Source organism: Podarcis gaigeae (genome assembly GCF_964106915.1).
Source record: "Podarcis gaigeae genome assembly, chromosome: 2".
NCBI lineage: Eukaryota > Metazoa > Chordata > Lepidosauria > Squamata > Lacertidae > Podarcis > Podarcis gaigeae.
The window spans coordinates 113,910,066-113,923,330 of NC_139679.1; the positions used below are offsets into that span (position 1 = coordinate 113,910,066).

General features: G+C 47.9%; 2 protein-coding genes across 29 annotated transcripts in view; one reads left to right on the top strand and one right to left on the bottom strand.

Annotated features, from left to right (window-relative positions):
- The window catches only part of BAG6 (BAG cochaperone 6), a 33,222-nt gene extending 20,058 nt beyond the window's left edge, over positions 1–13,164 (bottom strand). For 2 of the 28 annotated variants that reach the window (XM_083723275.1, XM_083723287.1), the window contains exons 1-8: positions 12,277–12,421; positions 8,294–8,402; positions 6,669–6,786; positions 5,690–5,880; positions 3,806–3,859; positions 1,758–1,832; positions 752–927; positions 351–480 (exon numbers count right to left, since the gene is read on the bottom strand). In XM_083723275.1, coding sequence (XP_083579401.1) covers positions 351–480; positions 752–927; positions 1,758–1,832; positions 3,806–3,859; positions 5,690–5,880; positions 6,669–6,786; positions 8,294–8,371 — 822 coding nt within the window. In that variant the 5' untranslated portion in view covers positions 8,372–8,402; positions 12,277–12,421. Of the gene's footprint in view, positions 1–350; positions 481–751; positions 928–1,757; positions 1,833–3,805; positions 3,860–5,656; positions 5,881–6,668; positions 6,787–8,293; positions 8,403–12,276; positions 12,422–12,616 lie in introns of those variants that run through there. The other 26 variants (XM_083723271.1, XM_083723273.1, XM_083723281.1 and 23 more) reach the window with 23 other exon arrangements.
- The window catches only part of LOC310837988 (E3 ubiquitin-protein ligase TRIM11-like), a 1,016,249-nt gene that overhangs the window by 752,152 nt on the left and 250,832 nt on the right, over positions 1–13,265 (top strand). The gene's annotated exons all lie outside the window — the stretch shown is intronic.

The window sequence follows — 13,265 nt, forward strand, 5'->3', positions numbered from 1 at the left end:
ATGAAAGATATCGTCCATTGTCTCAACCACCGGGATAGGAGATGAGCGGACCCAACACTCGCCAAAATTCAGCCCCAGAACTTCCTCTGGGTCCAGCCCAGAAGCATACAAAACGCCCTAACATTTCTCAACAAGCCTCCACGGGTCAGGAGTTGGAAGACAAACAGCTCCCAAACACTGATCCCCAGACAGGTGTGAGTCCCAGGATTTGCCGTATGAGTAACACACTGCACAGAAAACAAAGCGTTGGGGGGCAGGGGGGGACATACCCAACCCCCCACAGAACGAGATTCCGATCACTGCTCCCTGATCTGGGATGCCACGACGCACACCTCCGAGTTTGCCCTTACGTTATTGTTGTAGTCTGCGGTGCTGGCCGTTCCAAGGATCTCCTCGTATCTCTGGAGGAAGGGCTGGAGCCTGCTCTCCACCCCGCGGAGCTCCCCTAAGACCTCCACGTACTCGCCTGGGGACGGGTGGCTGTGGGGAAGAGAGAAAGGGTACTCAGATGATGCTCAAGCCTCCTCGATGGTGATCACCTGGCAGAAGCAACAAGGCCTCCCTTCTGAGCTCACCCATCCACTCCACTCCACTCCACCCCACCCTCCCCTTTTGCACCAGCCACCCTCTTGTTTTGGGGACCCCTCCACCACCACCACGCAGCAGCAGCAGCTCCCCCCTTTGAATGCCAGGCCACAGAAGCCAGCCGGGACCCCATTCGCCCTCCCTGCCCCGTATGCCAGCTGCTCACTTGGGCGCAGCAGCCTCAGCGGTAGGGGGCGGCTCGGCCCCTGATGGGGGCGTCTCCTCAGCTGGTGTGGGCTCACTGGGAGGCTCAGACTCGGCTCCCTCCATGGGCTCCCGTTCGGTGGGGCTGGCAGATGCCGTCTCCTCGGGTCCCGATGCAACTTGGCCGTTGGTGCGGCCCTAAGAAAAGGCGGAGCACGTGAGAAAAATGTCTTCCTTTACGCAACAGCAGCGGCCAGAATATTGATCGCAAAGAATTGGAAGGGGGAGAAAATACTATCATTATTAGAATGGCAAAGCAAGCTCTGTGAGTTTGTGGAAATGGCAAAATTGACAGCAATCGTTAGAGGCCATTCAAATCAGAGAATAATTAAAGAGTGGGATGGAGTGAAGGAATACATGAAAAAATATGGTTCCGGAACTGGAATGTTAATAGATAATGTGTAAAACGTGCAGGGGTAAGCAAGGAAATAATAAAAGAATCAACTGAATAATTATTAAACTACAACAACACAACAAGATGGAAGAAATGAAAAGAAATACTGAGATCACACACGTTGCATTTCTATATAGCAAAGGGAAGTCTATAGCAATTAGATATAGTTTAATCTAGTCAAGTATGTAATAGGCTTATGTTACAAAACGAATATGGATTTTGAATTTGATGTTTGTAATTCTTTTTTGGTTTTGGAATAAAGTTAAAAAAAAGAAAAGGAGGAGCACGTGGCGGCTGAAGCCCAGAAGGAGGTGTCCCTGCCCCACTTCTAAGTTGTTGCTATTATTATTATTAATTCAATTTATATACCGCCCTTTGTCAAAAGATCCCAGGGAGGTGTACATTAAAAACACATTACAAAGCACAATAATAAAAACATAACAACAGATAGCATAATAATAAAATAAGCAGATTAACAACTGCCCCTCCCCCAAGCTTTAACAGGCCATTGGTATATTCCTGTCTGCATACACCCCCTCCCCCCCCCAAAAAAAAGTTTCAAAGGACGGCTCACCTCTAGTCGGTTCAGAATGCCCTGGACGTCCCGCAGCATATGCTGAGCCATAACAAGGCGGACTCGAGGCTCGCTCTGGAACGAGAGGAGAGGAGAGGGGACCCCAATCAAATGAAGGGGCTCACCTTGCCAGAGTCCCTTTCCCCCACTTCTCTGAATCAGAACCATAATCCCCCTCCAGCCCCCTTACAGAGCTCATGCCATAAAGGAAAATGGGCTCATTTAAGACCAAATGCCATGCCCCTCCTATTCCATCTTCTGCTCAAAGCAAAAAAAAGGGGGGGGGTGAACTCAGAGGGCCAGACCAAAACAAGGTTCAAGAGCCAGAATGTGTGTAGTCTTCAGATTGGATTCACCCAACCTACGCCCTGTTTTCCCCAAACTGCCACCCTCCTGAACCTCAGAGATCCCCTTCATAGAACAGTGAGAGGTGTCTTATGGTCCCAACCAAGCCCAATATTGCCTAGTCTGACCAGAATTAAATCTCCTTGGTGTCTCAGCAAGAGGATCTTGCACATTATCTGCTTCCTGGGCCTTATAACTCAGGGATGGGGAACTTCTGGCCCTCCAGTGTTACTGGACCGCAACTCCTCTCACCCCTGACCACTGGACAGGCTGGCTGGGGCTAATGGAGCTGGGGTTCAACAACACCTGGAAGGCCACCAGCTCTGTTCTAACACTTGATGCCATGAAACTGGAAAGTTCTGCGTGCCAAGGAGATGCTCTAAGAGTCAGCTGCAGCCCATTCCCCTGCCAGCAACTGCCAAGTCTAACTTCAGGGATAGGCAACGCTGCTAGCAAAGTCGTGGGAGGGCCAGCGCTTTCTCAGTTGTGATGCTGGCCCTTTGAAATCCTTCCCCTAGAGACATCTAACCGGCTTCTCCTTCTGACAAGCCTTTAGGAAGCACATGAATGAGCTTTATCTTCTTTGCTGCAACAGGCACCTGAAATGTGTTTTCTTCAACACAGAAGCAATTCATGACCATTCATTCTTTGTTTCTTTTTGTTGCAGTTTTAACTTCATGGTCCGAACAACAGCGACAGGCACCCAGTAGTTTCAGTAGCATTATGCAGATTTTAGGCACGGGTTGCTGTTGTTTTGGTAACAGCAATGTTTAAAGACTTAGAACATCCTCGGAAGTTTATTTTGCGATTCTCCTGGGAGTCACCGCAAACGGGCCGCCAAGAACACTGAACCCACAGATTTGGGACACTATTCTTTGGATGTGCTGGCAGTGGAAGCGTCTACCGAAAAGAGATGGTGGGAGCCAGGCAGCTGAATGGCCTTGACACAAGAAAATATCCGAGATAGAGGAAGCCCCAGACTGTCTCATGACTAGTGAAGTAAGAACCACAGATTTCACACATGAATTTAGCAAGAGTCAAGCGCTGGAGTCCTGCTGGGCTCTTGTGAGATGCTGAGCAGAGGTGACATTCTCTGTTCATAAAAATTCTGGCATCTAAGGGTAAGCCCCAGACCATGTCCAGAGTTCCAATGTTTCAATGGGGAAGAAGTCTTCAAAAAAAAAAAAAAAGGTTTAGAACAAAGTGCCCCCAGCAAAGCCTATCCTTTATTAAGGTAATGCTACATTCCTTGTTCAAAGCCTGGACTGCTTCCTGGCACCTTTTTGCCCTCAGCCTGGCCACCTAGGGCGGCAATGTCTAGATCTATAGGTAGCTTGCCACTTACACAAGTGCAGTCTTGAAATCATAATATTTGGCTACGGTGAAATAAGAGGCTGGCTGTCAACTGACCAGGTCACAGCTGCATCACACCAACAGTCAAAACGTGAACCCCAACAACAATTTAGGACTCCCCAAAATTTTGGGAAGGCGCCCAAATTAGTTATAAAAATGGACAAATCAATTTACATCGCCAGCAGTTCCCTTCACGGAAAATTAAACACACACACCCAAATCAAACATCACAAGATGCTACTGAATTAAATCATTGTTGTTACGCAAACACACACGTGCACACACACACACACACCCGACAGAATATGTACAACCTTCAGTAAATCCCAGTCTTCCCACCCCACCTGTACCTGTATGGGAGCCTGGTCCATATTTATATGAACATCCACAGACGATCCATCGCTCTTTGGGAAGCGGGGTTGGGGGGAGAGAAAAGGAAGAGACAGAGGGGGAGGAAATTAAAGAAACAAACAAAAAACAAGGGGGGAAGAGGATGGAAGAGAAGAGAGAAATAACAAAATGGAGCAGAAAGAAAGGCAAGGAAATCCAGGAGAAAACAATACCGCCATCAAACCACGGCTTCCCCCCCCAGCCCTCAGGGTCTCTTCTGACATTACACAGCACTTGAAAGATACTGCCCCACAGTGCTGGCTGCACCGAGACTGGAGTCTGATTTTTCACGAGACAAACTTGGTCAAGACACACTGCTAAACCGTATTCAAACGTGACTTCCAAGTCTCCAGGTGCTAAAGTAAGTGCTCTGCCCAGGCTATCCAGATTCTGCACCGCAGAAGGCAGGCACTGGAAATCGTGACTTTCTCTGCTAGTCACAGGAACCAGCACTGAGGTCTGGAGAACACCAACCAAACCCTGCCTGCAAACTGACCATCTGATTCCGCTGCCCCTCGGCTTCTCAGAGTTCACCAGGCGCTTTTAAGCTTCACTGTCACAGCCCTAAGCGCTAGAAATGTGTGTTTTCTGAAGAAGGAGACTGGGATTCTCAAGGAGCTGAACCTGGGGGCAAAAGCACATGGTCTGCATTCTCTGGGCTCTTGTGAGTTCGCAGGTTATGCAAGCTGCAGCGTTATCCCAAGCTGCACAAAGACGGCCAGAGGGAAGAAGATGCAAGCCTGACCAAAACTGGTTCATCCCTATGTGTGTGTGTGTGTGTGTGTGTGTGTGTGTGTGCGTGCTTTGAAAGGCAGGCAGGCGTGCACTTGGGCTGCAATCCAGTGCACACTTACCTGGAAGGAAGCCTCAAAAGGGAGTGATTCTGAAGCTTAGGACCATGCTGTGAGGCAACAATCCAAGTTATAAATCATTTTGAAAGACCTCATTCGCTAGCCGGCCAGCACACCACCGTCTGAAGTGCACTAACAAGCCCGCGTAATTTCAGAAGTGGCCCTTGCCTTGCTTCCTGGGTGGCCGCTATCCTGTCACCATTGGCCAAAACCACCACCCTCCCCACGTCCCCCGCAAGTCCGGCTGAGGTCATGCATGCTGCCCACACAAGCCAACAAGTCAGCTGCTGTGGGAATACAATGAAAGGTGCAAAGCCACATAGGGATTTGTCCCCGATGAGACCCTGTAGAGACGTATAGGTAAGGTCGCCGCTTCTCATTCCGATTACCAGACCTTTAGAGGTCTCTCCCAACAGTGGCGTAGCGTGGGTTGTCATCACCCGGGGCAAGGCAAGTAATTTGTGCCCCCTAACCCGTGGATTTGCGCCCCCTAACCCGTAGATTTGCGCCCAACCCCCAAATGTTGCGCCCAGTGCGGCTGGCCCCCCCTGCACCCCCCACGCCACGCCACGGTCTCCCAAGCAGCAGGAGAAAATGTTGCCATGGCTACTCTAAGCGGTTCCCTTGCTGATCCTGTCCCTTGCTCCCTCCCTCCTCAGCTGCTTGCAAAAGGGCAAGAGGGCCGGGCAGAAGGATGCATTCCTTCCTGCTGCATCACCAAGTGCCTGGGGTTAAGAAAGACAGCTCAGGTACAGCACAGCGCCCTCTGCCACTGACTGCATGCAAGCGCATCCAGCTACTAAGCCCCCACCACCGTGTTTGCCCCCCTCCCCACGTAGCGTTAACACCAGCAAATTCCTCCCCTTTTTATTGTGGGGGGGGGGGAGCACTAAAAGCATTACGGGGAGGCACAACACTCCCCCTTCCCCTGCAGTGCAGCAGCCTCTGGCTAAAACTCACTTGCGTGGGTGGCTGCGGGTCCATAATGCTTACTGGTAAGTTGAAGGTTCCCACCATGACGTAGCTGTTGGCATTGCGGTCGTGCACAGTTGGGCCCGTCACCCGGGGGCCTGCTCCGTTGTGAGGGACGGAGGACGAGCCAGCTCCGGAAGGGCCCCCCAAGGAGGGCGACTGGGTCTGAGGAGGCGCACGCTCCACCAGGTGGATGACTTTGCCCCCGACATCTGGCACAGAAGAGAGGACAAGCGTGAAGGTTTTGTCAAAAGGGCAACCGCCTTTTGACCTCCCGGCAGCCCTCCAAAGCTGAGGAGTCAAAGAGCGGGTCTTGGGTTTCAACAAGGAATATCAGCATGGGCCTTCGACTGGCATACTCACCAGCTTTCTATAGGGGTAAAGATGCACATTATGGGGAAATGTACATGAGAAAAGCTCAGAAAGTTCCCTTTTTTAAATTAAAAGAACTTCCACTGGGTGTATTTTAAGCAGAGAAGTGGCAGAGAGGGTGCCTAACCCTCTCTTCCGCCAGTCATTTTCTGCTTGTCCTTATCTACTCTCAGACTGTTCTGCTCTCATTTCAGATGCATGTTTGTGAAGATAAAAACATGCATGGAAACCTGCTAGGCAAAACAGCAGCAACAACAAAACAAAACACGGGAGCGAGTATTAAGAGGGAAAACAGCTAAGCACATCCTTCGCTGTTTAAAAATTGCAGCCTCCTCAGGCAGTTTTACATGTGTTTCTTTTTAAATTTTGGGGCTCAGTTGCGCACAGTGTGACTAACGGTAGCACGTACTAGATCAGCCAGCAATTGTGAGAGCTCTCAGAGGTAATTATGAAACAAGGAAATTATACAATGTTCCTATCCTTGAGCTTGCTCAAGGGCCTTTTCTGAGTAAGGACGGCAGGAGCCAGCACTTTTCAGCGTCCCTCACAACTTAACATTTTATCCATGCCCCCCTCCCCGCCCCAGGCAAGAACTCCTCTGGCCCTCCCCCCTCAAAGCCCCACTCACTGTATTCTTTCAACTTCTTGTCATCCTGAAGGACTCTCCCTTGATAGATGAGGCGCTGCTTTTCCGAGGGGATGCTGACTGAACCTGCAATGTGCTCCTTGAACTCCTTCACTGTGATCTATGAAGCAGAAACAATTGCACTGAGAGGACGTAGCAGGGCAAACCCCCACTGCTCATCAGTCCTTGGCCTCTGCTCCATGTCAGTATTAGTCAAATAAATAACAAACCCTCCAGAGAATATACAACTTCTGTACAGTACTAGCACACTGTTACTACATGAGTGACAGTGGCAAAAACACCCTAGTCAACTACCCTAAATGATCCAACGTCATACCAGTAGAGTTCCACAGGAGCAACAGGACTTGTGCTCGTTCTCCCCTATATGCCCACACACCCCAAATCTGCTGCAGAGGATACCCCAGTCCCCCACAGCTGATTATGAAGATGTGCGAGGGGCTGGAGGAGACAGCAGAAGAACTTCTGCTGTGCTCATGGAAACCAGTTGCACCAGCAGTGCTGTGGCATTGGATATGGCCCTGTCACAGGATAAAAACTACTGGAACTGAGCTTGAGGTGGCCATTCTGGAAAAGAAGAATGCAATGTGGAATGGGTCGCTAAAAATTAATCAAAAAGTTTGATGCCATCGCTTGTGGGTTGAATCGAGACAGGATTTTTCACCACACTACATATGTTGTGACAGCTCGTCAACGCCAGAATATCTACACCCCTCTTTTTAATTCTCCAGAGGCCTCCCGGCTTGTATTTTCCCACCTACCAGCCCCTGCCACTTCTCTTTTTTTTTTTTAATTAATTTTTTATTAGTTTACATTTTTAAAAAAACAAAAAACATATTAATTTCACATCAATTTTTTCACAACTTATTTCTTTTTCAGGACTTCCTTCAGCTTTTCCGTAAATCATCCATAGTTATTATTTAAATTACGCATTTCTCAAATTTATATTGACATTGTTTATATCTTTCTTTCTATTCCCTTTAGACAATACTTCTTAATTTTTCACAGTGCTTCTTTAAATCCCTTTAGCGTTATCTGTCCCTCACTTATATGTTCCAGATATTCCACAAATTTCCCCCAGTCCTCGATGAACTTTTGGTCTCTTAAGTATCTGATCTTTCCTGTCAGTTTATCTAACTCCGCATAGTCTAGCAGCTTCACTCTCCATTCTTCCACAGTCGGTATTTCCTGTTGTTTCCAAGCCCCTGCCACTTCTCGGTCAGCAACTGGGCCCAGGGATCCTCAGTTGTTCCTCCAAGGCATGAGCCCTCCAGACCACACCCTCCAGTAGATACAAATGTCCTGCCACAGTTACACCAGAGCACCTTAATCCAGTGCTACCTCGGGTTAAGAACTTAATTCATTCTGGAGTTCCATTCTTAACCTGAAACTGTTCTTAACCTGAGGTACCACTTTAGCTAATGGGGCCTCCCGCTGACTGCGGCGGCGCAATTTCTGTTCTCATCCTGAAGCAAAGTTTTTAACCCAAAGTACTATTTCTGGGTTAGTGGAGTCTGTAACCTGAAGTGTATGTAACCTGAGGTACCACTGTAATTACCCCTCACTACCCTCCCACCTTCTGGCTGCAACCCCAGCTAAGGGCTTCTCACCTCTTCTTCCACTGTGAAAGTCCTTGTCTGAGAGTCCAAGGTTTTAACCATCACCTCAAGGTTCTCTGGCTCCGCCATGACGCCGCCTCAAATTCTTCCTTAGCTACTCCTGCAAGAAGAGGAAACATAGCAATCTGATTATTGGCCACTGTAAGCAAAGAAGTACAATTGTGAAGGCATCAGAAACAAAATAGACTTAGGAAGGGGTGGCTTTCCCGAATAGATCTTCAGCTGTTGGGTATTTTTTAAAAAAAGGTTATATACAAAAATATCCACAAAGAACCATGCTGGCTATATGACATTAAAGAGTACAGCTTTAAGTATGTGCAATAGTACAGTTCATATGTAAAAAAAGGAAGATAAAGTGATTTCAAATTGTAAGACAATGTAAATAAAAGAAGCAATAAAAATATGATTAAGAATCTCTCAGCATCTAGCAGTGTATTACAACTGCTACAACCATTAAGTGGTCCATCAAGACCCTCAGCAATTTTCAAGTGGTCCATGGGGTAGGGAGTTTGAGAACCAAGAGACAAATGTCATTTTGTCAAATATACAGTGGTACCTCTGGTTAAGTACTTAATTCGTCCTGGAGGTCCATTCTTAACCTGAAACTCTTCTTAACCTGAAGCACCACTTTAGCTAATGGGGCCTCCTGCTGCCACCACCCCACCGGAGCACGATTTCTGTTCTCATCCTGAAGCAAAGTTCTTAACCCGAGGTACTATTTCTGGGTTAGTGGAGTCGGTAACCTGAAGCATTTGTAACCCAAGGTACCACTGTATAGCATACCCTTAACTGGCAGACAGCAGAGCCTCTAGCATTTCTAAGCAAAGCTCTGCTTGCTCTACTTTGTGCTACATTTGAACTTTGCACACACATACAAAATGTCAGACCAAATACTTTTGGCTGTACACCCACGCATGCATATCTCCCTTTCCAAGGATAACCCTTCATGGCTCTGATTAACTGCTAGTCCGCAAATGTTTATACCACAAGGAATCTGTATGTTCTGTTGTCTTTCCCCTTCCTTTTGTGACACCGCTCACCCCTACTGGTTTACTTATTACTGATACCTATGTCTTGACTGGCTTAAAACAAAAGGTACGTGTACTCTGCGTTCTAAGTATTTCGTTTCCGTGTCTACCAAAACATTATCATCACTTGCATTCTCTGCAACAATAGCACGTGGAACGACATACAAAGTATAAAGTGCAAAATTCCAAGCTGGACAAGCATTAACCACTCTCAGGTTTCATTGCAGGCTTCCTCAACCTCGGGCCCTCCAGATGCTTTTGGCCTACAACTCCCATGATCCCTAGCTAGCAGGACCAGTGGTCAGGGATGATGAGAATTGTAGTCTCAAAACACCTGGAGGGCCGAGGTTGAAGAAGCCTGTTTTATTGCATGCCTTGGGACTGAAAAGGAAGAAATGTCCCTCAAAAGTTGCAGTGTGTTTCTAACCCTCCTGTGCTAAGTTCCACTGTGTTAACATGTACAAGACTGTGCTGAAAGTACATCTCTCTTCTTCAGGAGGCAGGGGGTACAACTAACACCTGTGCAAGTTTTACAGGAGTCCACAATGCTATCAACCCACCAGTCTACATATGAGTATGTTAGACATTTGTGACCTAAAAGAAAGAACACATCAATTTGCTTCTTTGTCTGGTGACCTGGAAGAAATTCTAACTTTTTACGTGTTTATAAATTTCTATACCGTCCTTCATCCAAAGAAACAAGAAATGTTATGAATCCCTATGTGGAAGCGTAAGGAACCCATTGACCACGATAAAAAACAAAACAGCAAATGCAGACTGCAACTAAGCACATTTGTTTGGAAGTACATTGAAATCAATGGCCTTACTGCTGTATAAACATGACTAGGATTGGGGGTGTTCAACCTTGGTTCTGCCTAACATGGTGCTAACTTTGGGTTTCCAAAGACTGATAATGTTTCCCACTCAGGCTCCTTTAGCCTTTCGCTTTCCTTTCTGTACCATTTACAAAGCATCTCACATGCAACAATCCCTCTTCCAGGAAGGATTAGGTTCAAATCCCTGCTCAGCCATGAAGATCATTGCACAGTATTATGTGCATAGCCTTATGTGCACCTAAGATAAATATGATTGTAATCTGTATTAACTGTTTTAATGTATTTTTAAACTGGGACCTCATGGTGAAAGGCAGATAATAAATCAAATACAGTGGTACCTTGGTTTACAACCATAATCTGTCCCGGAGCTCTGTCTGTAAACCAAAACAGGTTGGAACCCAAGGCACACTTTGGCCAATGGGGCCTCCCCCCCCAAAAATTGTTCGGAATCCCCCCCAAAAATGGGTTGTAATAAAAAAAAAAAGGTTGCAAACCGGGACACGCACTTCCGGGTTTGACATGTTTGTAAACCAAAACGTATGCAAACCAAAACGTATGCAAACCAAGGTACCACTGTAATAATAATAGTGCAAGTCACAGTCTCTTAACTTATCCTAAGAGCCTGGGGGGAAAGCTATGATCTTTCCTCACTTCATCTCTACCTCCCTGAGCTGTTTTATTTATCAGACTTATGCATATTCTATCATGTGGACTCAGAGCATGTTACAGCAAGCTTTCCAAGAGAGAAGTTTTTCTTGTCAATAGGCTCACAATTAGGGTTAAAGATAAGTAACATGCATTAAAAACAGCAATTTATAAACAAGCATAAGTTTACTTTAGGAACTTAATTTTATCCAACGCCACAAACCAAAGATGCATAACAAAACCGCTAACTGTCCTCCAGGGTACAAACAGAAATTGGCAAGCCTCTCCTACAACTTGAACACAGCTAGCCGCTATTTTATTTATTTAAGCATTTTCATCCATCTCCCAAAGAAGCTTACAAAGCATTTGGGTACTTGATCAACCCTATATATGCCTACCTTCAACTTTTATTTGCTTTCAGGCTCATGAAACCTGGCAGTCTTGGCTCCTAAAAGTTACAGAGTTCTTGTAACTACCAGCTGGGGAGCCAAACCCAAACTAGTCACCTTGTTTCAAAAGGTGCTGGGCTGTGGCAAGTACAAGGCAGTTTACAAAGGGAACCTGGAACGCCACCAGCTGATACCACAGTTAGCAAAGGAAAGCAAGAGCAGAGCATGTGATCCAGCCACTTACAGGGAAAGTCTCACAGCAGCAGAACCCCTCCCCGCCATCCCTTGGTTACATAAAAAGGTAAAGGGACCCCTGACCATTAGGTCCAGCCGTGGCCGACTCTGGGGTTGCGGCGCTCATCTCGCTTTACTGGCCGAGGGAGCCGCCGTTCAGCTTCCGGGTCATGTGGCCAGCAGGACATGTGGCGAACCAGAGCAGCGCATGGAAACACCATTTACCTTCCCACCAGAGTGGTACCTATTTATCTACTTGCACTTTGACGTGCTTTTGAACTGCTAGGTTGGCAGGAGCAGGGACCGAGCAACGGGAGCTCACCCCGTCGCGGGGATTCGAACCGCCGACCTTCTGATCGGCAAGTCCTAGGCTCTGTGGTTTAACCCACAGCGCCACCTGCGTCCCTCTTGGTTACATACACCAGCACAATAAGCTGAAAGAGATGTCAGATCTCAGGGCCTGACCTGAAGTTTCTTGGCCTCCTTTCTCAGAGGATTGTGTGACGTCGCAAGGAAAGGAACGTGGTTCAAGAAACCAGGCTGATATCTACCTGGCTTGAGTGCTTTTTCTCCATTAGCTTGCGACGGAACCTACATCAACGGAGTCTATCATCACAGAACTATCCCCTGCTTCACCTCACAGCCCCAAGGATCCACACACATGCAGGTCGCAGGATCTGGTCCTCGTGCCACCACCCAGAGCTAGCCAGCCATAGGAAGCAGAAACATCCTCCCATCTTTTCCTTTTACCTCCTCCTCGCCCCCCTCTTTATTTATATATATATATATATACACACACACACACACAAACACACGCTGAACAACAGATTTATTTTTCAAACCTGCCCTCCGTCCTTTCCGCTTCACGTCCGAGAGGGAGCCAATTCCAGCACAAAAATCCTACTTCCGCTCAAATGCAAGGACACTTCCGGTCAAACAAACGACCGTCCAGAAGTCGAGCCACTGACGCACCATAGAGATAGTAATGGAGGGGAAATGAAGACGAATTTAGTCCTCTCTAAATTAATGAGCGGGCTTTTCACTCTTAACGTCCAACGCAAATAATAATAATGACACAGGCGCCGTCAGAACAGAGATGCCGAGTGGCCAAGCAACGCCATTACGCGAAAGCTTCGGGCCGCAGCTTCTATATAGCTCTATCCTTTTCTAGCTCTACGCAACTCACTTGCCTTTCTCCCAAGATGGCGGCACTTCCGCTTCCCTCGGCGGCCAGAGGGAAAGGAGGGGGGCGGTCTACGGGATTACCGGAATCTTCCCGCTTCTTGTCCCTTCTCACGAAATTCCTTTCTGCCTCCCCCGCACCCCTCCGGGTCTACAAAGCTGTGAAGCGGCCGTTGGTGATGAAACCGCCGCCGGCCTCGCGCCTGGAGCGTCTCCTTCCTCCTGCGCCGTCGCGTTCCCCGGCTACTCGCTACAACGCATGCGCGAGTGGCCCGACAGGACTATTTACGTCTCGCTCTTCCGTTTCCCGGCGTATAGCTGGCTATCAAGAGTGCCTGCTTTGCTTTACTTGCAAGCGGTCTCCATGACCGCCTTCACGGTTCTAGTTCCCTCATTCCATAATTTGGGTCGGGATGTGCGTTAAAACAATTCCCCGTATCCGAACGGAGGCTTTATTGCTCCTAAATAAATGCTTAAAAGAGCGAAGTGGGAGGAGCTTAATGAACTCACGCCTGCGCCCTGCTCTCCTGACGTCAGTACGTTACCCTTATGACGCAGCTTCCGCCTCATCAAGCGCCCGGCCGTGAAAGGAAACTCGTAAAAGGAAGTGAAGCGCGCTGCGGAGTTTGAAGTTGGCGCATGACAAACA